General features: G+C 55.6%; 1 protein-coding gene across 11 annotated transcripts in view; it reads left to right on the forward strand.

The window, feature by feature from the left end:
- LDB3 (LIM domain binding 3) overlaps window positions 1-24,906 on the forward strand; it is a 59,761-nt gene that overhangs the window by 17,480 nt on the left and 17,375 nt on the right. For 3 of the 11 annotated variants that reach the window (XM_082719392.1, XM_082719396.1, XM_082719398.1), the window contains 3 exons: window positions 3,811-3,980; window positions 4,412-4,448; window positions 19,960-20,102. In XM_082719392.1, coding sequence (XP_082575518.1) covers window positions 3,811-3,980; window positions 4,412-4,448; window positions 19,960-20,102 — 350 coding nt within the window. Of the gene's footprint in view, window positions 1-1,100; window positions 1,116-3,810; window positions 3,981-4,411; window positions 4,449-10,384; window positions 11,186-16,669; window positions 16,853-19,959; window positions 20,103-24,906 lie in introns of those variants that run through there. The other 8 variants (XM_082719393.1, XM_082719399.1, XM_082719401.1 and 5 more) reach the window with 5 other exon arrangements.

Consider the following 24,906-nt stretch of genomic DNA (forward strand, 5'->3'; position numbering starts at 1 on the left):
ATCTCTTTGGGCAACATCTTATCCCCAAGTCAGGACCTTAAGCAACTCAAAGCCAGAAATCTTAAAACGATGGTTGTATTTTTTTTTTTTCCGAAGCTAGGAAAAACAGATGTTTGTAAGAGAGATTAAAGGGTTCAAAAGTCCCAGATAACTCTGATAGTGCTTGGCTTTTGCAGAACTCAGCCCTGGTGGCCATGATGGTACCTGTAGTTACAAGGGGGAGGCTCCAGGGGACAAAGGATGGAACAGTGTGCGGACACCTCTTCCTCTTCCACGCACAGTGCTTCCTTGGGCCACCAGGGGGCAGAGTTTGCTTGCCCTAGAGCCCTGAGTCTCAAACCCACCAGGTTCTGAGCTGTAGCTCTTTGCAGAACTGTGGAGAGTGTTATTTCTTTAATCCCACCATTCAAAGCAGAAAATAAGACCACATAAGTCTCAAAACACAACCATTTGCTCATGTGTACCCAGGAAAACAAGGTTGCCTGACTAAGCCAAAAAGCTAACAGGGATTTCCTGTTAACATTTGTTTGCCTGTGTGTCCTTGGTGTGCCCTTAAGAGCGGTAAGGTTGCCAGAGGGAAGTTCAGTGGAAAATAATGGAAGAACTGCTCTTCACTAACTTTATATATTCTTTGTCTTGGCAAAAAGACTACTATCATTTGGTTTCACCACTATTTCTTTCTTTCTTTTTTTTTTTTAACATGACGCAACATTGACCTAACCTAGGCTTCTCAGAGTGCCTCTCCCACCTTCCTCCTGTCCCCTCCCCTCCCCTCGCCCTCCCCTCACCCTCCCTGCCCTGTGTGCCTGGGAAGCAACCTGCTTTCCCCTTCCTTCTAACTTCGCCCTGCTGGGCTGATGCGTCCGTGGTACCAGGGGGTAGGAGCCGTCCTGTGCCGTAAGGTGCTCCGTTTCTGCTGTTAATGTCCATGATTCCTTCCTCACTGACAGTTTTCTTTTTGTCTCTTTCTCTTCCTCCTTTATCCACCCCACTCCCCTAACTCATTTCTGACCCTAACCCCGCTCCCTTGTGTGTGCGCGGCCCCTCTGCCATCCGCTGATGGACACGCACTCACTGCTGGGCTTTCTTCTGCTTGGCAGGGCGTCGCCGCTGGCGTAAGTAGACTCCACACTGTCTGTTCCGCGTCGTGGTCGTCTGTCTGGTCGAGGGATGGTGTGTGGGTTTGGTGGGATATGTCTGAGGACAGCGGTTCTGTCCATGTTCCTCCTCACACCCACCTCACAGCCAAACGACATGCTCAGGAGACTATACAGGCAAGTGCTTTTGGGCTTTGCCTCCAATAACGTCACTATGAACATGGAAATCAGAGTAGTGACATCACACTGCCTCTCTTGCACCCAAGGCTGGGAGTGGATCTCTGGGCTATGCTTTGCGGCAGCTCCTGTCTGCTCTGGGACAGCAGAGACCTGAATGTCAGAATCCACGTGGGGCCATTATTCAGGGAAGGAGTGATGAGGGGGCCTCTTGGAGGCCATTCCCTAGGATCCTCATGGATCTGAAGGAGCCAGCACCTGCCAGTATCATCCATGGGAGGCCAAAGATGAGTCAGATTTGAGGGCAGTGGACAGTGGGTAAGTGTCTAGAGGTGACCTTGATGTTGTGGTAACTGTGACATGTATTTGGTGGCAAGAAGACCATTACTGGGAGTGGCTCCAGAGTCGCCTCAGACCCAGGGTCCCAGGACTATAGGGCCTGTTCCATCCTTTCTCTGTACATATTCTCCTGGAGTCCTGGAGTCTCAAAAGGAACAGGAATTCCCTCATCTGACTCCCAGGGGCTGTCGTGGCAACAACGCAAATCCCTGGTCTTTGCACAGCACCGTGGAAAGTGGAGCTAGCAATGTGAATCCCAAGGGACTCACCCCTGGGAACTTTCTGAGCCCCTGGAGCTGTGGAAGGAACAGGGGAGTGTCTCAAGGGCACATTCCAGGAAAATGGTAGCAACAGCTTTCTGGACCGAACAGCTGTGTGTAGGCAGATTCAAGGGCAGGGCCTGGCCTTGGGTCTATACCTTCCCTCTTCCGTGGCACAATCCACACTTCCTCCTTCCCTTCTAGCAGACCGGGGAGTCCTGCTTCTTCTTTCCTACTGTACCTCTCACTCGAAGGCAGCAGACCTGCCTCTGCTCCTCCCTATGCCAGAAATGGCCTCTTGCATGAGACCCCACTGTCTCCTCTGCTTTCTGGGCATCCCCAGCCTCCCTGCTGCTGGACCCCAGAGGGATCTGCTGGTCTTCCCCATCTGATCTGAGGTGGACAGTAGCTCAAGCTCCTGGGGGGCCAGGCAGACACTTCAGGGAAGTAGGGGCAGCTCCATGCAGTCTTGGTCACCTTTTGTCACCTTTCTCCACCTCTGCTCTTAGAACACACTCTGAGCCTGACACTGAGGACCAATCTTGAGGGACTCCCAGTCTTGGGAAAGTAGGCCAGTGCTTCCTTCCAGCTCCTTGCAGAGAGGCTAGAAGATGTGGGCTCTGGGGAGGTCCCTCTCCCAGCCAGCTGGCCCTTTGGAGGGCAGGTAGAGGTGGCCATAGCAGCAGGCAAGTGGTGAGTGAGTCCCTGGGCTGGGCCATGTCTCCAGGTGTGTAGCATCTGGGGTGAGCAAGGCCCCAGTGGGCAGAAGTTGCCTCTCTCAGCCATTTTTGCTGAAGATAATTTGATGGAAAGGACTGTGGGGTAGGACGCAGGAAGCCTGGGCTCTGACCCAACAGGGCCCCTACATGCTGTCAGCTGGAGCTAGCCTCTCTGGACCTCAGTTTCAGCATCTCTAAGAAGAGAGAGCTGGGCCGCTAGTCCATAGGCTGGGGAGTCAGGCCGTCGCTGCTGTGAACTTGACTCAAGTCCACCCTAATTCCTTGGAGTGTGGGTTGGACAGTCAGGATTCTCCAGCTCTCACTGGCCAGGATAAGTGGGCACCTGTAAGATGCCCTGCAGTCTGATCCAGGTTGGGAGATCCTGGACCCAAGAGATTCTGGGGTTCCTTCTGGCTCTGATCTGGGATTCATTCATTTAAGTAAGTTTTGAGCACCTGCCATGTGCCAAAAGGAGTCTAAGGGAAGGTCACCAGTTCCTCCTCCGAAGGCCGTGTTGCTCTGGAGCAGAAGACTAATGACCTTCCCTGCAGCTCTTCCGCCAGCTCCCCCAGGCCAGAACCCCCCTCCCCATCTGCAGGCAACACCAGCCCATCAGACTTGTTGCCTTGTTTCTCACGCCACCTCCCCACCATGCCTGCCCGTGTTTGCTGAACAGGAGGCCCCCACTCCTCTTCTGGGTCAGGCCTGGCACTGGTGGCTCCCTGTTTGAATCCAACAGTGTGCAGGGGACAAAGGACTGACCCTGAAGAAGCCTCCGAGTCCCCGCAAAAGGCCCGTTGTCACCCAGCCTCAAACTCAGGAATTGTTCAGAGAGGTTGAAATTATTTCAAGAGACCTATTCTGCCTCTTCTTCCCTTAAAAGAGATACAGCCCTCCCCACTGGGGTAGGCGGCAGTAGCTATGGGAGTGGGTTTTCAGGTCTGTGTGTGGAGTCAGCCCAGGTTGGGTGTGGGCGTGGCTGAAGGGATCCGTGAGGAATTGCTGTGGCCTCTCTGAGCACTGAGGACCCAGGCCAAGCCCTTGTCACAGGCTTTCGGATGGCAGTGGGTGGAGGGCACAGCGGGTTGAGAAAAGCGGGGGCCACCGACTGGTGTGTAGGGTGTAAGGGTGCAAGTGGATGAGCCGCGGCGGGGAGTGCAGGAGGACAGGAGCAGGCCTCCAGCCTTGCCCTCACTCACGCTTCTCTCTGACCTGCAGGAGCCTTCCTATTAAAGACCTTGCTGTGGACAGTGCCTCCCCCGTGTACCAGGCCGTGATTAAGAACCAGAACAAGCCGGAAGACGAGGCTGACGAGTGGGCCCGACGCTCCTCCAACCTGCAGTCTCGCTCTTTCCGTATCTTGGCCCAGATGACGGGGACAGAATACAGTAAGTGGGGCTGGGGTGGGGGAGGGGCGCGGGCAGGGGAGATGCAGAGGGGCCCACAACAGCCAGGCTGTCAAACCACTGCCCTTGAAGATGAGCTGGTCTTGTCAGATAACTAGTGGCCTGCTGACCGCTCTGGGCCCCTTGGGGCAGGCTGCTGAATGACATGGGCCCTCTGCCCAGGTCTCTAACTGCAGTGGGGGCAGCCACATGCCATGTGATGACCCAGAGCTGGGATACGAGGACCTCAAAAGCCACACCTTGGACTACTCCCTCCCAATGGCAACATTTCCTCTGGTCTCCCCCTGCCCTCTGCCCAGCACACAGTCTTCCCCTGCCACGGTTTACAGGCTCGGGGCAATCACTGTTCAGTCTTCGGTGGGGACTCCTACGTTTCCTGCGATTCCTCCTAATCGACAATTTTCTTCCCACAGTGCAAGACCCTGATGAAGAAGCTTTACGACGGTCAAGGTAAGTGCCCGGACTCAGGTTCTGTGGCCTTGTCCCTCCTAACTCAGCCCCTCCCCAGGCAGCTCCCAGGTCACATGACTCATGGAAGGACACTCTCAAGTTTATGTATTTGGAAGCTCCTGGCCCCTGCAGGGCTCCAGCAGACCCTGGCTTGGGGCCTTCATCCCAGGTCACTGAGCTGGGTGCCTGGAGCAGAGTTTCAATCCCCTGGGCCCAGGCTGCAGGAATAAGGATTCTGGGCTCTCCTGGCTCTGTCCCTGGGCAGGGGGCAGGGCTGCTTTGGCCTTTGCTGGGCTGTTGAGAATGAGGGCATCTCTCCCTGTGAGGGCACCGGGCCAGCAGCCTTGCCTGCGTGCTCAGCTCAGGGCCTGTCCCCAGTGAGTCTGGAGGCTGGGCACAGGGAAGCAGGCATGTGGAGGGCTGTGCTGGGCACGGGTACCTCACCTTAGGATTCACCTGTCCATACCTACACTGAGGTATTAGTTCCATTGATTGCTCAAAGCACGGTGGCTGCTGCTAGGCTGAGTGTCTTGGGGTATGTTCCCCTGAAGGTGGCAGGCCTGAGGCCATAGCCACTAACCTACCACCTGTATCCAGGTGCTCACGGGCCCGGGCATGAGGAGGGCACACTGCCCTGAAACCCACTGGAACCTGCTAGGGTCTTCTGTGGTGAGGCCTGGGGCCCTGTATGATTGTGTTTGTACTTGTGGCAGCAAATGAGCGTGCTCTTCCTGGGAGAGTCTGCCTTGGGGATGCGTTCTGTGGCAGCCTCCCCGTAAGGCATTGGGCTCAGAGGGGCTCTGGTACGTGGGTCCAGGCTTTCTGTACTTGGCTAACCGGCATGTAGTGATCTCAGGATTGCGTGGACAGTGGGGCTCTGGGGTCAGCTCAGAGTTGACGGGGGCTTTTATTTTCTGACCTCTATTTATGCCAGTCCAAACTGTTCTCACTTTTTGGCTGGGGCATCCAAGGGAAAGCATGGTCCTCCCAGGCCTGCTTAAAATGGCCTGTAGTTCCAGTCACAGTTGTTAACCCTTTAGTGCCCGCACGGTGTCTACATAAAGCCCCAATGGGAAAACACGAGATTTCGCTCAATAGATAGTACCTAGCTACTTGAAGTGTGACCGAGCTGTCAGCCATCCCCACTCCTAGGCTCATGGCACTCTGTTGTTTTTTTCCACCTCCTCTTTGAAGCTATCCATATGAATGCTTTGATGAGGAGTGTAGTTCCCCAACAGAGGGGCTTACTGCCCACCAACAGCACACACACACACACACACACACACACACACCCAGCAAATAGCCTTCTATCAGGAAGCCTGCAGCGTGTTTTCTCTCCTTTGTGTGAGACAGAGCCCTGCCCCTGGAGTGAGTACTTCTGAGGACATTTTGTTCTCCTGGCCGGGCACTCTGAGCTCACACCTCACTAACCAGGCACGGTCTAGAAGGCAGAACCTCCGTCTCTCATATTTCCCTGGGAATATGCAGGCTCTGCAAAGTTCTTGAGTGAGAACACCAAAGCTCGAAAGAAGGGTTGTGTCCAGGCCTCACTGGTCATTCCCTCCTTTCAGAAGCATCTTCCAGGGCCTGTTCTGCTTAGGCCTGGAGATATGTGGGCAGATCAGTCCTTCCCCCTGGGGCCTAATCCCACAGGAGCCTGGCTCAGCCCCCAGAAGAAGGCTGCTGCACGTCTTAGAGCCTCTTGCCAGCTATTGCAGGGTTTTCTGTAGGGAAATCTTGGAAAGAGAGCCCAAATAGAGGCTCCATCCTGCTTCCCCCTCAGTTCTGGACACACACACACACACCACCACCCCACCCCCCACCCCCGGAGAAAAAATAGCTTCCCCCACAGAGACCCACTGGGGTCTCTGGCCGGGCTGTGAAGCTTCAGGGACAAGACTTCTACCCAGGACTGGAGGGGCAGAAGCCTCCTGCTCCACTCCCATTTCCTGACTTTAATCTCCAGGAAGTGGTCCTCAGAGCCTTCCACAAAATGTGCATTCTCCCCGTGGTCGGTGGAGGTGGGTGTGCGATCTCGTCTCACTGAATCATAAGCAGCCAGAGGCCCCGGGAGTAAGGCTTGTGCTGGGTGCAGTGCTCCCGTTCTGTTTGTGATTAAGGTTTGAGGAGGGACTGTGGTCCCTGATCATACCCTGGGGTCACCTGAGTGGCTATCTGAGCAGCAGGAAGCACGCTTGTCCCCACCCTGGGTCTGGGTTGGTCAGGGATCTTGCTCCCCAGGGGGGCTGTGCCCCATTCCCATGTCAGAAGCTGCACTCCCACACCCTGCTGACCTGTCCTGTCCACCGAAGGGGCCCACGTCCTTCTCTTCCTCCCAGTTCAGCAGCACTGACAGGAAGGGATCTCAGAAGGCTGTCTCCCCAGGGAGGTATCCCAGCACACCACTTCCAAATAGCAGACTCCAGCCGAGACTGAGTTTGCTGACACTGGGGCCTGGGCAACAGCCTGTATAGGCTTGTACACATGCAGAGGGGCTTTCTTCTTCCTACTGCAGTGGGTGGGGCAGGGGTAGTGGGGGGGTGGAGACAGGCAGGAATGCTGTGAGCAGAGGCTCTGTACCAGAGCAGAGGCTCTGGCCTCAACAGCAGGAGGCAGTCTGCCTGTCCCAGGACCCTGCATCCTCTCCCCTCACAGAGTGTCTCTGCTTCACTTCCCAGGCCTGCCCTACTCCCCACGCCAACCCTGCAATAGTCCTATAGTAGTGCATAGCTCTGCTCTCTCTCCTCAGGGTCCTGGCTCTTGACACTGAAGGTGTCCCCCACATCTGGTAGCAGCAGGTGGCTTCCCTCAGAGGCTCCCATGCCCACCTGCTGGCCAGCCCAAGGCAGAGTCTAATCTCCAGGGACCCTCTCCTTCCAGGCGAGGCAGGGTGGGCCCCTAAATAGCCCAGACATCTTTTGTGGACTTGGCCCCCTCCTTGGAAGGACCCCAGCACCTTAGCAAACTCTCCAGGCAGACTGAAATAGCAGCTCTTGCCAGCTCCTACAGGGGTGCAGGGAGTACTGGGGCTCCTGGCCTCCGTCTGAAGTAGCAGAGCACAAACCAGGCCTCCCTCCAAGAGCTGAGCCTCTAATCTCAGAGAGGTCACCACAGCTTCTGTCGGACTTGGGGCAAGCACTCCGGGGGTCTGATGCCTCAGAAGGTCAGCCCCACGTGGGGCTGCGCTGATGAGGGTGGACGTGAAGGCGAGCCTAGTTTGTCCGAGGCAGGGTCCGAATCTTTGAGGCATCAGGTTCCCACTGCTTGGGCGTGACCATCCCAGAGGACCCCAGTGTGTAACCCAGACATCCCCTGCCCCCCCTGCTTGTAGCTCAACCGTCTTATAAGTGCGATTTCTGCCTTTACGCAATGCTAACCTGTGTGAAGAACTCAGCCCCTCTCTTAGACCCCAAGGGTTAAGGAAGAAAGTTGATTTGAGTGACAAGTTCACAGAGGAGTCGGAGGGGAGGGGGGCCCTTGCACCCTCCTCCACAAACAGCATAAAAACTCTTCTAAGTCCCTACTCCACGGTGCCCCCCACCCAAGGTTCTTTTTCCTCTCCCTCCCATACTTTCAGCCGAGCTCAGGCACCTACCAGTTCCTCCCTCCTCCCCACTGTGGCCTCCCTAGGCAAGCACCCAGGGTCCTTTTCGCTCCCTCCCTGTGCACAGTCAGCTCTGTCCCAGCTCCTGTGGCTAACTCCCCTGGGGCCAGCCCAGCTCAGAGCCCTCCCCCATAGGGAAACTTCACACAGATGGCAAAGGTCACCTGCACTTTGTGGATTTTTTATTCTTGGTGGTCTGCCCGCCTAGCAAGTCTGAAAACCACACTGGAGAAACCAGCACCCTCCCTGGGTATCCCTGAGAAACCCCCATGGGTGTCCTAGGACTTCTCCTTCCTCTCCTTCCAGCTCTCCCCTCTCTCTGCTCCCTCTCTTCTTTCCTCCCCTGGATCCTCTCTTGGGCAGGCTGTAAATTTACCAACAACTGCAAGCAGAGCTTGCTAGAGTCTCCGACTCTCGACTCTCGGGGACTATCTCCGAGCCTGTCACTGAGCACTGATGACAATGCCTGTGAACCTGGCTGGACAGACCGGCCATGTCTCTGTCCTGGGTGGCCTCTATGGGATGGTCGATTGTTGCCACACATCCTGCTGCCATCAGGGCCCCTGCTTCTGCTGTCTTCCTTCTTTCTCCCCAACCTCGGAGAGGTCCTAGTTAGCTCACAGCTCTGCTGCTGACTTTCCGCGTGGTTTTAGGCCATTCATGTGATGTCTCTGGGCCTTCGCTTCCTGTTGGTATCAGGAAAGTTTGGTCTGGAACAGTGGTTTTCCAGTACGTTGGCAGTGGAACAGAATCTTCCGCAGAGACACAGCATGCAGCATGCATACACTCCACGTGTAGAGGGGGAGATTGTAATGCAGACGGGGGTGGTATAAAATGTGTATGTGGGGATGCGGGATGGCTAGAGAAATGTAAAACCAGCACTGCCCCATCTCTGATTTTCAGAGACCTAACGCTGATCTTCCTGACCTTTGTACGCTGGCAATTCATTTATTAAACTACTTATTTTGAGATCATTGCAGCTTGGCATGCAGTTGTAAGAAATAATATGGAGAGGTCCTCTATACCCTTTATCCCCCATGATAACACCTTGCAAAACTACAGAACAAAATCACAACAAGCCTGTGGGCACTGGGATAGCCAAACACAGAGTATTTCCATCACCTCAAGGCTTCTCCCCCTGTTGCCCATGTATCACTACACCCACCTCCCTACCGCGCACACCGTCTCCCTGACCTGTGGCAACCACCGATCTGTTAACTATTCTCCACTTCTTTAGTTTTATCATTTCAAGTCTGTTGTGTATATGGAATCATACAGTCCGTGACCTTGTGGGATTGGCTTTTCTCTGTCAACCTGATTTCCCCGGGGATTTAGCCAAGTTAGAGAGTGTACCAATGGTTCGTTCATCTCTTTTTATTACTGAATAGTATTCCATGGTCTGGATGTAGCAAATAATTTTTAAAAGGAGTTTTAAACACAATCCAGGTTAAACACACCATGTTTGTGGCCAGATGTGGGCCTCTGGGCCACCAATGTGCACCTCTGGTCTGGAGGCCGTTAGTGGTCCCTCCAGCCTGGAAGGTCTAGGGTTCTGGCATCTGTGGCACTTGCATTTCCCCAGGCACACACTCTCCTCTGTGTTTGCATTTCTGGCTGCGCCTTGCCGGGTTTTGTGTTGCGCCTTGGCGGAGCAGGCTGTGGGGGGAGCTGCGGAGGCCCTGTGGGTGGGAAGTTGTGGGAAGTCCTGGTTCTCTGTAGGTGTGCCCTTGGTCTCGTGAGAACGTGCTGCACGTGTGTACCTGGCTGTGTTCAGGCCTGGGCGGGTGCGGGCAGTTGGCGGTACGTGAAGGCTTCTGTCTGGGAACAGAGAAGGCTTGGCAGAGGCCAAGGAAGCATAGGAAGGTGACAGGTCTGCTCACCAAATCTCATCATGGGAACAGGCGTTCCTCTTTCTTGATGCCCAGCCTGGAGACAGAGACCATGCTAGGCCCACCTGCCAATGTGGTTCAGTCCCGAGAGCCAAAGCAGCCCTGCCCAGCCCTCACCACGTAGGCCAGGGAGAACCCAGAGGCCCACCCCCTTGCCCAGCCAGCCCTTAGGCCCACTAGCCAGGTCCTTTCTCTGTGGCTTCCTTCTTATTCCACTAAGGGACTCTAGTCCCTCAATCCTGGTCCTTGGGACTCTAGTCTTGTCCCAAACTTGGAAAGTACTCCGTGGGTGGCCAAGCCTCTCCAAACCAAACTCCCCCCTCCCATGCCCCCTGCCCGAGCTGTCAGACAGGGGAATGGGACACATCCCCTAACCCCTTTCTTTCTTTCTCTCTTCTCTCTGTCTCTGTCTCTGTCTCTCTCTCTCTCTTTCTGTGCCACAGGGAAAGGTTTGAAACGGAACGTAACAGCCCTCGTTTTGCCAAATTGCGCAACTGGCATCATGGCCTTTCGGCCCAAATCCTTAATGTTAAAAGCTAAAAGGCTATCTGGAATGCCCCCACCCCTCTCAGGCTGGACACCCCCTAACCCCCCACACAGTTCTGGCATGTGAGCCCCACGGTGATGCTTGAGAATGTACAACTGTGCTGGGGGGCACCTTTGATAGAAACCTTCAGCAGTTCTGTTCTCTGCCCACCCCAGAGCTGACAGCCGAGGCCCAGCGCCACACAGCTCCACGCCCACTCCTGCCCCCCCAGTGCCACCCTCACCACCCCCCACCCCCATGGGCCCACGCCTCTGCTCCCCTGCCTGGGGCCTCAGCCATAGATCAGAGAGGACATGGCAGGGTTGGCTGGCATAGTACCACAGACCCAAGGGAAACAGAATGTGCCCCTGGGCCATTTCCCACCCCCCCTTAGCTCCTAAGAGAGGCAGTCTGCCCTAGTTGCCGTCCTGGAATAAGCTGCCTCTAGGTCAGGGTCCCAGGAAGAGGCCAACCCGCCCTGACCCCCGCCCCCCGGCCCCACTCTCTCTTTCCCTGCCCTTCGGAGCCCAGGCAGCCCAGAACTAGGCTCTCTGTGGAGGAAGTGGAAGCCCCAGGGTAGACAAGGTAGAGGCCCCTCCCGGCTGTGGTGAGATTGGGGTGTGCGCTCTCCTCTCTGTGCTGTGTGCGATGGCTCCCTAGTACTCTCTTCTGTACATATATGCATGCTTGTTCTGAAATAAAGAGGATTTAAAATGAACCAAACCAGCCCCAGTCATGCTGTGCCTGTGTGCGTACCACTCAAGGGGGCGTTCTGAGATGGGGAGAGGACAGGCACCCCCTGAAAAGGGGCTCAGCGGTGCCTGCTGGGGCTGGAACCCAGTGCAGCTCTGCCTGACTGCCTCTGACTTCCTGACTCGGGGGGCCCCCCTGGGCTGGTGGAGCTCAGGGGACAGTGAATGGTGGCTGGGAGTCTGTGCTGCGGGCCCACAGGGCAGCTATAGCCTCCCGGAGGGCAGTGGGGATGGGGGGGGTAAGGTTCTGGAATGTCTCCTACTCCCCTCCCATACCCAGCCACACCAGCAGGCCTACGGATCAGAAATCATCCTCATCCCCGGGTTGCTGCAAGCCCCTGGCCCAGGAAGATGCTGTCATGCTCAGACCTGGTTCAGGAAGCGAGGAAAGGGCTTGCCCAGACTGAAGAGCCACTCACACGGGAACTGCTGGGGGACCTCAGTGGGCTGACGCCATGACTGAGAGGAGAGGAGGGGGATCCTTGGGCTTGCTGAAGCTTTGCTTAGGCGGCAGGCAGGTGTGGAAGACCCCCAGCTTGACCTTGCATCTAGCCCCAGCCACCTGCAGCCTTGTCCTTGTCCTGAGCATTTAGGAAGGTCCAGGCTGGCCGGCTCATGTCTTCCCTACACACCTGCCTACCCATCAGCCTGTCCCTTGATTGAGGGAACCATAGGGAACCAAAAACAAAGGCAGATGTGAAGGTCCATCTCCCAGGGCTCCCCAACTGTCCCTCCCTATGGCTGGACTGGCCAGAGAAGTCTCTCCCATTCCCACTGCCTGGGCAAAGGCTTTCTTTCTGCCTCTAGGGACTTGGCAATCCCACCTGGAAGGGATGGCCAAGGGGGAGAGGTCTATGCTGCCCACCGCGCTGAGATGCTCCCTGAAGCACCCTACCAGCCTACTCCACCTTGGACTCCCAAACCTTTCCTGCCTCTAGCAGTCTGAGTCCAGGGCCAGGACCAGGCAAGGCAGGTGGCTGGGGGATCAACAGGGAAGGGGGGATGTGGACTCCTGCTTGCATCAAGGCGCCCTAGTGCGCCCCATATTTAGCTGACTTTTATTGAGGACATCCAAGGTCCAAGGGTAGGTTGTGGGGCCATACGCTGCCAGACAGAGAGAAGTCCCAGGCAGTGGGTGTCTGAGGCTGACAGAGGACCACTAGTCAGAGCTGGTGACCTTGCAGTCCCTGTATTCAGCCTCTGCCTGCTGGATCCCTCTTGAAGCCCTAGAAGGCCCTCATTTGCTTTCCAGCCTGCCCAGTGTCCTCCCAATAACCCCTGACCCCTGGACTGGGAGCGCACTGGGAATGCACTCCCAAGCGCACTGGGAGCCCCAGGCCAGGGGACTGTATAAAGCCCTCTGGGGGATGCTGAGAAGAGATTTTCTCATCCAGCATTCTTTGTCTGTGGGCTTTAGTAAAGGCACCAAGTTGGCCAGGTGTGGGTGCCAAAGGAATCAGAAAGGACCACTGTGGATGGTGGCTGACCACGATGCAAGGTTGGTCATGTGAGAGCCAGAGACAGGGAGCACCCTCCAAGCAGAGGTCTGAGAATGCTTTCTGGAAGAAGGTGTCTTCGTGTTTGATCTTCATGACTAGGTAGGACTGGAGCAAGTGCAGTTAGGGAAGGCTGAACAGGTGTTCTTCGCAGAGGGCACAGAGGTGCTTAGGAGAAGAAGGGTGTCCTAGAATCCCGAGTTAATCAGTTTGGCTGGAATGGATATTATGGGTAGTGGTCCAGAGCTGGGATGCCAGGGTGCTCTGTGTTCTGAAGGCCATGTAGGACTAGCAAAGTTTGCAGGGCTTCATTCACACTATAGCCTATGGAGATTGCCAGACACTGTTCTTGAGGGGTGTCATTAGTTTGACTATAATGACCCCAGGGCCCTTGGAGTTGTGTGTTGCAGCAGCGCAGCTGCAAAGGGATGTGGGCAGGGCTGCCCTGAGCCATAGCTATCAGGCTGCAAGATGGAATGCCAACTCGGTCGGTGGCAGTGTGAACAATTTCAAGACCAACCCCCTGACTGGTATTCTGCTATCATGCAATCAACCAAGATGTTCATTTCCCATTCTCTTAACTAAGACAAACAGCATCCTCACCTAAATACTGTCAATCCCCGCCCCCGACCGCACGATCAATCATAACACCTTCATCGTCACCCACAGTTCCAACCTGAGCCCAATGACCACAAAACCCAAGACCTAGCACCATCACCAATACCATCTGCACCCTTCCCATACATGTTGCCATCATCAATAAGAACATCAACCAAGCCCCACCATTCCCCCCATCAAGGGCCATCACCACTGAGCAGGGGCACAGGGCTGGCACGCTCCCCTTGCTGCCAACCAGGCTGAGGGAAGAGATGGGCTGAAAGGGGGACTAGCCAGGCTGTAAGTTTCCTCTGGCCATGCCCTCCCCCACACAGCTGTGATCATTTGAGTGTAAGTGGCTTGGTGGTCTAGTCTGGTTTTTGCTTTGATATTTAAAGTGGATTATGACCAAGTCAAGAGGCGACTATTGAATTCTAGACCAGGCTGGGGTGATCTCATGGGTACTGTCTTCAGGACTGTAGCCAGGGCCTAATAAGTCCCCTACAGTGCTTGCTCTCTTGTACCTACTCCTTGGTACTTCAGACCAGAGTTGACCCAAACAAGAACCCCAAAATCCTACAGGATACCCTCAGTGCCACCCCTACTTCTTCTAGGCCCTGGCTGCTTGGTGTCTGCCAACAGTGCAGGATGTGAGGTCATGAATTTTCCTAAACAGGATGTGAGGTCATGAATTTTCCTAGGGCCCCCATTCAGCTCCACCTTTGCCCCCCAGAATTCAGGTGTGTTTGGAGCTATGCCTGGGGAGAGCCACCAGGTAAGCTGGTCTGACAGAGAACTGGAGCAAAAGGGATAGGCAGAGCCAACTTCCTGTTTGTCCTACAGAATACGGTCTCTAACCCAGACATCTTCATCACTCTAGTCCTGAGTGGTGTCCTCAGTTCTCAGAAGCCCACCAGAAGCATGCAACAGGGGGACCAGGTGTCCTTTGTCAGCCTGAGTCATCCCAGCCTGCACCTGCTCACACCTTGAGGAGGGTCTGAGTGGCCAGCGCCGTGCTATGACTCAGTCCTTTTCTGAGGCAGATGCTTCATAGGCATGGCTTCTAGAAACCAGGTTCTTTTGTGGAGGGTGGGTGAGTGGCCTCAAGGCATTAATACAGCAGGCCTGAGAGCGGGGCTGCCTGAGGCTTTCTGTCAGAACCACTAAGCTGGGAAAGGGCTGGACAGGACATGGCCACTGCCTTTGTCCACCCTGAATGTTTTCCACATGGTCATGGAGAAGAATGGTGTCCCCTCCCACAGGAAAGTCAGGCTACAACCTTGCCAAGTCCCTGGTTCTCTTGTTCCCCAACCCTCTCTTGCTATTTCATGCCTTTCGCTCCCGCGCACCTCGCTGGATGGAGATCACTTCAGCAATGCTTTGGTGAACAGCGCATGGCCCAGTTGCATTGCTACCTGGGAGAGCCCTCCCGCACGGCGCTACTCAAAGTGTGGTCTGCGGACCAGCAGCAGCGGCATTCCTCCCGAGAGCCTGTTAGAAAAGTAGACTCTCAGCCCCCCAGACCCACTGAACTAGAAGCTGCACTCTACCAAGATTCCCAGGCGATTCGTCTTCCTATGAAAGACTGAGAAGCTCTGTAGTGATTAGGGTTCATACCCTTCACTGCCCCCCTTGGGACTGCACAGCGTTCAGCAGAGATTCAATCTCTCTGGACCTCAGGGGCTTCATCTGTAAAACGAGGATCATGATACCAATCATTCAAGGAGGTTGAAAGGATCAAATGGACTGAGATTTGTACAGTAGTTCAGCCCAAGACCCAGCATATGGTAAATACTCACAGAGGGAAGATTAGTCTTCTGTTTTCAAATAAGAAGAGTGTGTTTTGTCATGGAAAGATTCTACTTGGCTAATCACGAGAAGTTTCTCTATTCCTCCTTGAGGTCCTGGGTAAGACTTCCTTCAAATCCAAGGGCATGTCACTCAGATCCTGCTGTCTCTGCCAGGAGGCACTAGGAGGCTGGGTGACTGAATTCTCCCGGCCTCCACTCCCTCAGCTATTGAACGGAGCCGATCATCAGAGGACTGGAGTGAGAAATTAAAGACATGAGCCTGGCAGGTGGTACGAGTTCAGCGAATGAATTGCAGAACATGGGGGAGGTCATTTCCATGGGCAGGAGCTGCATATCTTGCTGCTGTTGTTTTGCGTGCAAATCTTCGTCCAAAGACCCCAAGGAGCAAAGAATGTGCATGTCTTTGCTTTCCTATAATTTAATTTTTATTCTCTGCCCTGCTTCACAGAGATGGCAGAAATCAAATCCCATCACCCCGGGCTCTGATGCTTTTCTTTTGTCTGGATGGGCTGGGGGAAAAGGTGCTTACAGAGTGGGGTGGGGCATGTGGGTCCTTGGTCCTTGGTGGTGGTCTGCCTGGGCTGACATCTGCTGGGATATTCCCAGCCCACGTGGTCTCGTGCTGGTGACACCGCAGAGCAGCCCCTCTCTAGTTCCCAGTGCCTCTCAGCTGCGCGGGCACTCAGGACCATGTCCATGACTCTCAGGGGGTGTGGGGGAAACCCTCTACGGGTGCTAGGTCACCCGCTGGCCTGGGGATCTTTGGGCTGTCTTGGGTCTGCCTGCCTCTTCACCATGGGGTCCTGCTACATCCCCAGGGTTTATCCAGAACAGGGACATGGCTCCCTCTCTCCTTGAATCCCCTTTGCCGCATTGTCCCCTTTCTTGTTCTGATGCCCTGGACCTGCCTGACATGGTAGCTTTCGTCCATCTTCCAAATGCATTCAGGGGCCTGAGTCATCTGCAGCCTGATGCCCAGCCTCTCACAACTCCACAGTCGAAGCCCTGGGCCTGCACATGTCTTACCTCTGCTTTGTGCCATGTCCCATCTCTTCTCAGACACAATGCATGCCTCTGACTAAATGGGGAAGGGCAAAATGGGAAGGAAAACAGGATGGGTGAGGAAATTTGGTTGGTAATTCAATCTACTTTCCCACCATACTGTGTTTTTGTTTTATATATGGAGAAAGACAAGATAGGAAGTAACAGAAATTGGGAGCAGGGGGTTGTGTGGAAACTAGCCAGGCTTGAGAATACTTTTGATGTGACTATGGACCTTCAAGTACTCTGAGCCCTTCCCTCTTGGGTCCTGGGAGGCTCCTTCCCTGAGCCTGGAAACACGCCTTCTGGGAGATTCTACCCTGTTTGCAGTATGGATGGTGCCTTCCGCCCAGCCTGTCTCTGCTGCCAGCACCATCCCCATACAGCAGGACCCCCGTGACCTGTTGTCTTTCTCAGTCCTGCCTCATCAGCATGCCTATTAAGCATGCTCCAGTGTATACGGGACCCCCTTGACCTGTTGTCTTTCTTGGTCCCGCCTCATCAGCACCCCTATTGCGCATGCTCCAGTGTGTACCAGCCAGGCCGCCACCCCGCTGCTGCCCGCTTCTGCCCAGCCGCCTGCTGCTGCCCCTCCCGGGGCCGCCTCGCCACCCCTGAGTGCAGCCACTGCCCATGCTGCCACCGCCTCTGCTACAGCCCCTGCCTCAAGCCCTGCGGACAGTCCAAGGTAACTGGCCCCCCACGTGCCGGCCGTGACCTCAGGTGAGGGAGTCAGGAAAGGCTCAGCCTGGGTCTACCTGTTGACAATTGTGTCCAGCCCTTGGAAAAGCTCTTCCAAGGTGGTTAGGACTCTGGGTCCTTGGGAAGCCAAACCTAGCACTGCCTGGTGCTGAGCGTGAAGGGCAGAGCCTGGGTCCCTGCAGGAGAGCACACTATGCGGGTCAGGACAGAGACAGGGACATGCTGCCTTGACCGCCAGCACGTGTTCTGAGACAGTGATAAAGTCTCTCTCTCTCACACTCACACACACACACACACACACACACACACACACGCAGATAACAGAGGCCTGGAACTGGGATAAGGGGGAGAATAGAAATTGTCCCTGTGGTCTGGGAAGTCAAGGAAGGCTCTCTGGAGCAGAGGCATTGTTGACCCGGGCATGCCAGGTCTGGGCAGATATTTAGCAACTAACTTGCCCTCTTTCTTTATCTCTTGATAGAAAGCATGCTACCTCCAGAGGCAGCCTATGTCATGGGACTTAAGTCTCTGCTCCACCACTGCAGAAAGTGACTTCATTTCTCTGCAGCTTAGTTCCTCAACTGCTAAGATACTTAATACAATGTCTTTTTTGAGGGTTGGGACAGAGAAAAGTGTGCGTAAATCACCCAGCACATAAAATGCTCTCAAGTATCATTTCAATCTGACCTCCTGGATACCCAACAAAGGTTGGGGTGGGGATGGGGGTTGCAGTTTGTAAAGGGTACAGGGAAGGTGGAGAGGGTAGGCCAGATGAGTCATTCTAGCATGGCCAGGCTGTGTAACGGCTGGACAGGCCCAACTCTTGCTGGGGCAGAGGAAGCTGTCAAGTTGGTGTCTGGGGTCAGAGCCAGCTTTCCCAGCTTTCCATGTTCCCCTCCCAGGGTTTTGCTGGAAAGGTCATGCCTTTCTGGGTCAAGATTCATAGGTCCCTGGCTTGAGGCAGGATGAAGGGTGGGCAGAGTGGTTTGCAGACTTGTGTGCTGCTGCCTTCCCCAGGCTTCACAAGGACCTAGGTGGTGCCAGGCCCAGCCTTTGCTCAGCCCAGCTCGTCTCAAGGGTGAGCCCACTCTGGGCCTCCAGGGGTTGTTTTATTCCAGCTTCCTGGGGTCACTTAGCAAGTTGCTTCCCCTCTGCACACAAAATCTCTTCAGGTAAGGACACACAGAAGACACTTTGAAGAGGGTAAGAAATGTCTCTGTTGTTAAGTGGGGAGATGCCTCCCTGGCTGGATGGAGGAGCTCCAGACGCTGGGGCCCTGGTCAAGGGTGAGCTCCAGCACTGTGCTTCAGGCCTCTGTGTCATCTGTGTCCTGGGGCCCTCAGGGCTCCCTCCACAGGATAAACTCTTCCTTCCTTTGCCTTGCAAAGGGAGATGAGGCCTAGGTAGAGGTCAGAGAGACAACTGGAGGGCTCCCAGCATCAGGCCAGAGCAGAAAGGACTAAGGAACCACACTCTGGGCCCAAACACCTCCCCTTCTTGCCCAAGGGTAGATGGAGCTAGAGGGAGCCCGTGGGAGGCGAATGGACACCCCAGCCTTTCTTGGCATGGCCTTAGAATCCTTGCTCGATGGTTTAAGCCTCTGCTTCCTCCCCTAGTACCAATCCCTGACGCAAGACCTTTAGCTCTGGGATGCTGGGAAAGCTTCCTCCACTGCTGGGAGAGCCTGGTTAAGCCCCACTGACCCTAGGCCTTCCACTACACTAGAAGCTGGGCACCCCTGGGATACTGCCTCCTCCTCTTCCTTTGAGACCCCTACTCCACTGTGGTGTATCAGAGCAGGGCAGGCAGGCCCCGGGAGGGAAGACAATGGCCTCACCCAGTCAGCAACATGGTAACTTGGCACGGTAAGTCTGCACACCTCCCACATCCAGGACACTGGCTGTCTGAGGCTCATTCTACCTCCATACCCTCTGGGCAGCACCATACATGCTTCTGGATCCACTCAGGAGCTCAGGGGTGGGTCCTTAGCTCAGAGCCCTGGAGAATATACTTTCTTATCCTTTGACTCTGCCCAGCACCTGGGCCCATCGGGAGCATTGGAAGGAAGGCAGGAAACCAGGGGCTGGGGGACAGGGACATATTAGCAAGGGTTCACTTCTCTAACATCCCCATCAATGACCCATTTGCCCTGGGGACACGTGGCCCCCAGTGGTATCTGAAAGATGTAGAGAGAAACAAAGGATGTGTTCAGTAAGGTATTCTTGAGTTTTAAATGGAAAAAAAAAAAAAAAGTGGGGGGGCAGGTTGTTCACTGACAAATGAAACTGGGAAACACTGGATGAGACAAAGTTGAGCATGCTGCTTAACTCCAGTTCTTGGAACTTTTAGCTCTTCAAGGGGAGAGGCCAAGGACAGCATTTCCTGAGGGCAACGAACTGGGGCACTTTCCCCCCTTCACTGAGGTCCCATGGTTCCTGGGTCACAAGTGGGAAAAGGCTGCTCTAGGCCCCTTGGCAGCTAACTCAGTGGGAAGAGGGCAACAGGAATTCTGTAAAGAGATGCCTGTGTGTGTGTGGTTTTTTCGGGGGTTGTGTCTCCTGGCTCCCCTTGAGCCCTCCCTGGAGCACTCAGAAACCTGAGACTTGGCAGCTCCCTCCAGCAATGCGGGAAGGGGAATGGGGAGGCGGCCAGTGGTTTGAGGCTGTGCCCCAGAAGGTTGAGGGAGAGGGGTAGCTCTGACCACCTCATCTGTCTCCTCTCTCCTGCTACTGCCCCCTCCAGCCCTGGCCCCACCCTGGAAGTCTCTCCCCAGGGAGTGAAGGTTTTCTCTGTGTCTCTCTGGCAAGCCGGTGATTTTTCTCCCTCTCTCCTAAGGTGACAGCACTAGCAATGGGCTGTATTGCTCTCACCAGGCTCACAAACACTCAGCCCCCATGGAGCCGCTTCTTCCCTGCGAAGACTGCTATGGTCTTTCCTTACAGCCTCTGGCAACTCTGGGATGACTTCTGTCAGGTTTCCTCCTCACAGAAGCTCCTGAAGCTGGGGGAGACAGCCTGCCAGGACTGCAGGCCCCAGGGCCTGGGTAGGGCTGTGCTTCTGGCTACTAACTCCTCCCCCCTCCCTTGGTTCCAGGCCCCAGGCCTCTGCCTACAGTCCCGCCAAGGCGACCTCTCCAGCACCTGCCACTCATACATACAATGAGGCCTCAGCTGCCCCTGCACCCAAGCCCAGGGTTGTCACCACCGCCAGCATCCGGCCTTCTGTCTACCAGCCAGGTGAGAGGCAGAATGGAGGGGAGGCTCTCAGGCCGGATGTGGTTTCTAGGCCACATCCCCAAAAGGTTGGTGGCCAGTGAGGCCCTGCCAAGGAGGCTCAGCCCTCCTTCTTCCACATGTGGGGCAGCATCCAATGAAGCCTGCCTCCGGCCCTGGGCAGACAAGTATGCGGTGCCAGCCAGGGATGGAGCCACCCAGCTCTCAGGAAGATCCTGGTCCTGGCTGGGGATTTCCAGGCTCAAGGTGAAGGAAGAGAGCTTGTTTCTCCAGGAGTGTGGGTCTGATTCAAGCTGGAAGACGGGCAGGTGTCATGAAAATGCTGTGGGATCTGGACAGACCTACTGAACCATGCTGTGACCCAGGGCGAGCTGCTCATCCTGTCTGGTCTTTGGTTTCCTCAGCTGAGGCAGGATAGTGGAGGCCCAGAGAGCACACGTGATCAGCAACAGAATGGCTGGCACAGGGTCAGCGGGCCGCAGAGCTCTCAGCTATCTGTTCCATCCCTCTGGTCCCTGCCGTTTCACAGTGATGAGGACTCAGCGCTATGTCTCCTCTTCCCTTGGTAAAGTTTGGCCTGCTCCCCAGAGCCTGGGGGCAATTCTCAGTTTTTCACCTCACTGTCCCCTGCCTACCTGCCCCCTGCCTCAGTGAAGCCCCCCTGCTCAGTGAAGCTAAGGGCTCTTTAGCTGCCATCTCCCCGGGTTGTGGAAGGTCTTGTGTGCCCTGGTCTAGTGGATATGTCCACAGCAGGGCTTTGGGCATCTACAGCCATCCAGGGCTGACATCACCATCCCCTCCTTCCCTCTGGATTCTGACTCTGAACTCCGGGAGGGCAGGGCTGTGGAGATTTTCTTCACTGTCTCCCCAGCGCCTGACTCAGGCCTGGCACCGAGGAGAAGCTCAGCGAAGGTAGTAGATGAATGAATAAATGAATGAATGAATGAATGAATGAATGCTGGTAAGGAACTCAAGCCAGGGGTAAGGAATGGCATGGAGAGAGGCAGTGAACTGTGCACTCTGGTGACTGAACCCAGGGGTCATGGGTCACAATGGTTCCCATGGGGGGCCCATGCCAGTTCCCTGGATGGCTGAGATAGGATTTGAGGTGGGCACACACTTTTCATTTAAAGCATTATACTTTCAACATTTTCTCTTCACAGCCATGGTGGCCATAAAAATTCTAGCAATAATGACATTTTCCACTTGTAATAATATCCAAACTGTTCCCCTCCCCCTCCCAAGTTATTACACCCACACCTTTTTCACACATGGGAACCGTGATGGGGTGAGGAAGTTAAGGACATGCTTGGGAAAGAATCGGGTAGCTAACTCTGAGGGGATGCGAGGGGGCTTCTCTATATCACCCAAGAGAGGCAGAGTTGGTCAAGAAGTCATGAGGTCGAGTCCCTACTGGGGAGCAAATCCCGTTAAGGAAAAGGAGAGTCGGCAGAGAGGATCCTGCATGGGCGGTTAGGGGAGGTCAGACAGGGACTGAGCAGGAAGGGCCTGGCTGTGTGGAGCTAGGCTTGAGGTGCAGGGCCGAGGAGCCAGGAGCCGTCATCAGCCCTCCTCCTATAAAGCTCGCTCTGCCTGCGGGGTTGAGTGTGGGCAAGCCGCTTCAGCATCAGGCGGGTCCCGGTGCGGGGGCCCGCTCTGCCTCCTCCAAGGCACAGCCCTTCGTCTTCGCGGCCTGAGTTCCCCGCTCTGAAACATGGGCACGCAGCTGTGTAGACCTCGTATTCTGGGGACGAAATGAAGCACCCAGCCGAGTACTTGGCACACAGGAAGCGCCCTTCCCTGTCCTTTCAGACGCAGGGACACAAAGTTCTGAGGTTAGAATCCACAGGATTAGGGAGCAATTCGGAGCTGGCTGCCATGGCGAAGCTCTCCGGGGGAGCTGGAGGACGCGGCTGCCCTGCGGAGACCGGGACCACGGCGGGCAGGGTGGAAAGGAGTTTGGGGGAGCCGCAGCCGGCTGAGGCGAGGCTCTGTCGCCGCGCCAGGAGCGCATTTCCGTCCCGGCCCGGGCTCCCTTCCCAGGCGGGTCCTCCCCGGCACCTTCCGGGGCGGACCCGGGCTTCGGCGCCCCCGCTCCGGGCGCCGGCTCTCCCCCGCAGGTCCGCCAGGGGGCAGCACGGCTCCGGGGGCGCCCGCCGCCTGGCCCCCAGCCCGGCGCCCCTCCGCTCCGTCCCGGGCTGGGGCCCAGGCGGGCGAGACGTGCCGGAGCCCCGGGCGGCGGCCTCCCCGCGTAGCGTTCCCAGGCGGTGCAGACGTTAACTCATGCCTGCCCGCGGGGAAGGAGGCGACCGGCCTCCGCCCCTCTCCCGGGGAGGCCGGGCGGCTGGCAGGCGGCCCGGGGAGAAGCAGGGAACGCTGGCCCGAGCCGCTCCCGTCCTCCGCGGACCCAGGCCGGGCCGCAGCTCCCCCGCGGGACTCCTCTGCGCCGAGGGTGACGTTCGCAGCCCGGCTGCCATCGGTGGCGCCGGGACTGGGCGGCCGCTCCCCGGAGCACCTGGGGCCCGGGAGGCGGCCGGGGAGGCCTCGCCGTGGGCGGAGGGGCCCGGAGCGGGCCGGGGGAGGCCACGTCGGCCCGCGGGGCGGGCGGGGGCCGGCGCTCGCGGGGAGCCAGGCCCGACCTGGAATGAGTCAGAAATCACCTTGTTTAATTACACATTCCCGAGGCCGCCAAGTGCGATAGGGGCCTTTTGAACTTGCCAATTAGAGATGAAATATCACCTTCTAATTTAGACGGGCTTAATTCCGTCAAGCAGAAATAGCAACAGCCCCGGGCTCGGAGATGGGATATCAGGTCTCCCTTTTGGCACGTCTGGGGTGGCGCGGCCAGAGCCAGGAGGAAGGGCGCAGAGGGAAGGGGACAGGGAGGCCGCCGCTCCTCGCACTCCCATTCTCACCCCGCTAGAGTTGGGGGACGCGGTGTGGAAGTGGGGAGCTGCCGGCCTGCGCCTCGGGAAGCCGAAAGTCCCTAGGGCAGCCCACCCGGGTCCAGATTCTGGCAGGCCTCTGACCTGCTGAGCCTTTCCCAAGGGCTTAGAAGACGGGGCTGGATCAGGGAGTCTGGAAGGCCTTCCGGAGGAGGGAAGAGAACATCTGCCAGGCAGAGGGAATGGGGTTTGTGTTGCTGGAGGGGTGCACGAAAAGTGGGCAAGGGCCTGAGTTGGAAGGGGCGTGCTAAAGCCCGTTTGGTTGCCTAGGGAGTAGGTTAAGCAGGGGATCTGGAGTTGAGTCCTGCTGCCCCAGCTCCCTAACTTTCCAGTAGTCACTTAGACTCACCAAGCTTCAGTTCTCCACCTGTAAAATGGGCTAGAAAATATTCTCTGCCTCTCTGGCTTGCAGTGAGATTTACATGCAGTACTACACGTAAAGAGCCGGCCTGGGGAAGCCATCAGTACCAGGTAGCCACTGTGCTGGTGAGGGCAGCACCGTCCAATAAAAATAAATTTTCTAGTTAGCCACATTTTTAAAGGAAAAGGAAGCAGGTGAAAATCACGTTACCGTATTTTATTTATCAGTATATTCAAAACATCTTTTCAATATATGTCAAACATAAAATAATGATTAATGAGATATTTATATTCTTTTCTTGTGCTAAGCCCTGAAATCTGGTGTGTATTTTACATTTATAGCACTTCTCAATTTGAATTAGCCACATTTCAAGTGCTTACTGCCTCCTAGGGCTGTGCACTGGCACAGGATTAGGGCTGCATTCTTAATCCCTTTCTGCAGAGATTCCCCCACTTTAGAAAGAAAAAAAAGCAGGGGACAAAATCTTGCTTAGAACCCCATTATATATAATAGAGAGGGATGAAGCTGCTCTGAAGATCTGCTAGATGACCTCTCCCCACATCCCTCCCTGGTGGCGTTCCCCTCATCACCCCTGCCCTAGCACTTTGAGGCGCTCTGCTCTGGGCACTTGGCTGCTATGCAAGGTTGTTAGGAAGGGGGGCAACACGCAGAATCTGGGCTTCACAAGTTTGCACAGTGCATGCATCATGTCTCCCCAGGAGGTCCCCACCACTCCCTTTGAAGCAGACAGGGGCATCATACTTCCTACCACTGGTGACAGACTCAGTCCCAGGTTATCTGACTTCAGGGCATCACATCTCCCTTCCCCACCCTCAACATCCCACAGTTTCCCTGGACGGGTTCCCTCAGGTGACCATCAGGCAGTAAGCTGAGCTGACAGTTCACCCAGACCCTGAGACCCAGAAGTCACCACCCTCACTAACATGAAATGATGTATGCACTGTGCCAGGCACTAGGCTGAACACTTTATTTTTCTTGTCCCCTTGAAACCTCATAACCACCCTGTGAGGCACTAAGAATTATTAATGCTGTTTTTAAAAAAGGACATTCAGGCCCAGAGATGGTAAGGAACTTGTCCAAGGACACACAGCCAGGATGTAGTAGTGCTGGGACTTGAATATAGGGCTCTTGATGGCTGTGCTACATGCCAGAGCATGGGACCTCCTCCAAGTTGATAGTCACTCCTCAATGACGTGGTGCACCAAGATTTTCTGGAATTAGACTTGTATTCTTTACAGAGGTAGCTTGGGGTAATGGAACGGTTTTGGACACTCACTCTGCCACTTACTGGCTCTGTCTGAGCCTCAGTGACCTCAATCCTAAAGAGGACTAAACCAGATGACTTGTTATGTGCCAAGTCTACTCCCTTAGTAAGTGAGAAGAAGATTGATTCCTTCTGGAGAGGGTTTTACTTTTAGGAGCCAGCATCCCTCCCAACATGGTTCCAAAGCAGGGCTGTGGAGGATTTTACCCCCTCCCC

This window comes from Mustela nivalis (assembly GCF_964662115.1).
Source record: "Mustela nivalis genome assembly, chromosome: 2".
In the NCBI taxonomy this organism is placed as follows: Eukaryota; Metazoa; Chordata; class Mammalia; order Carnivora; family Mustelidae; genus Mustela; species Mustela nivalis.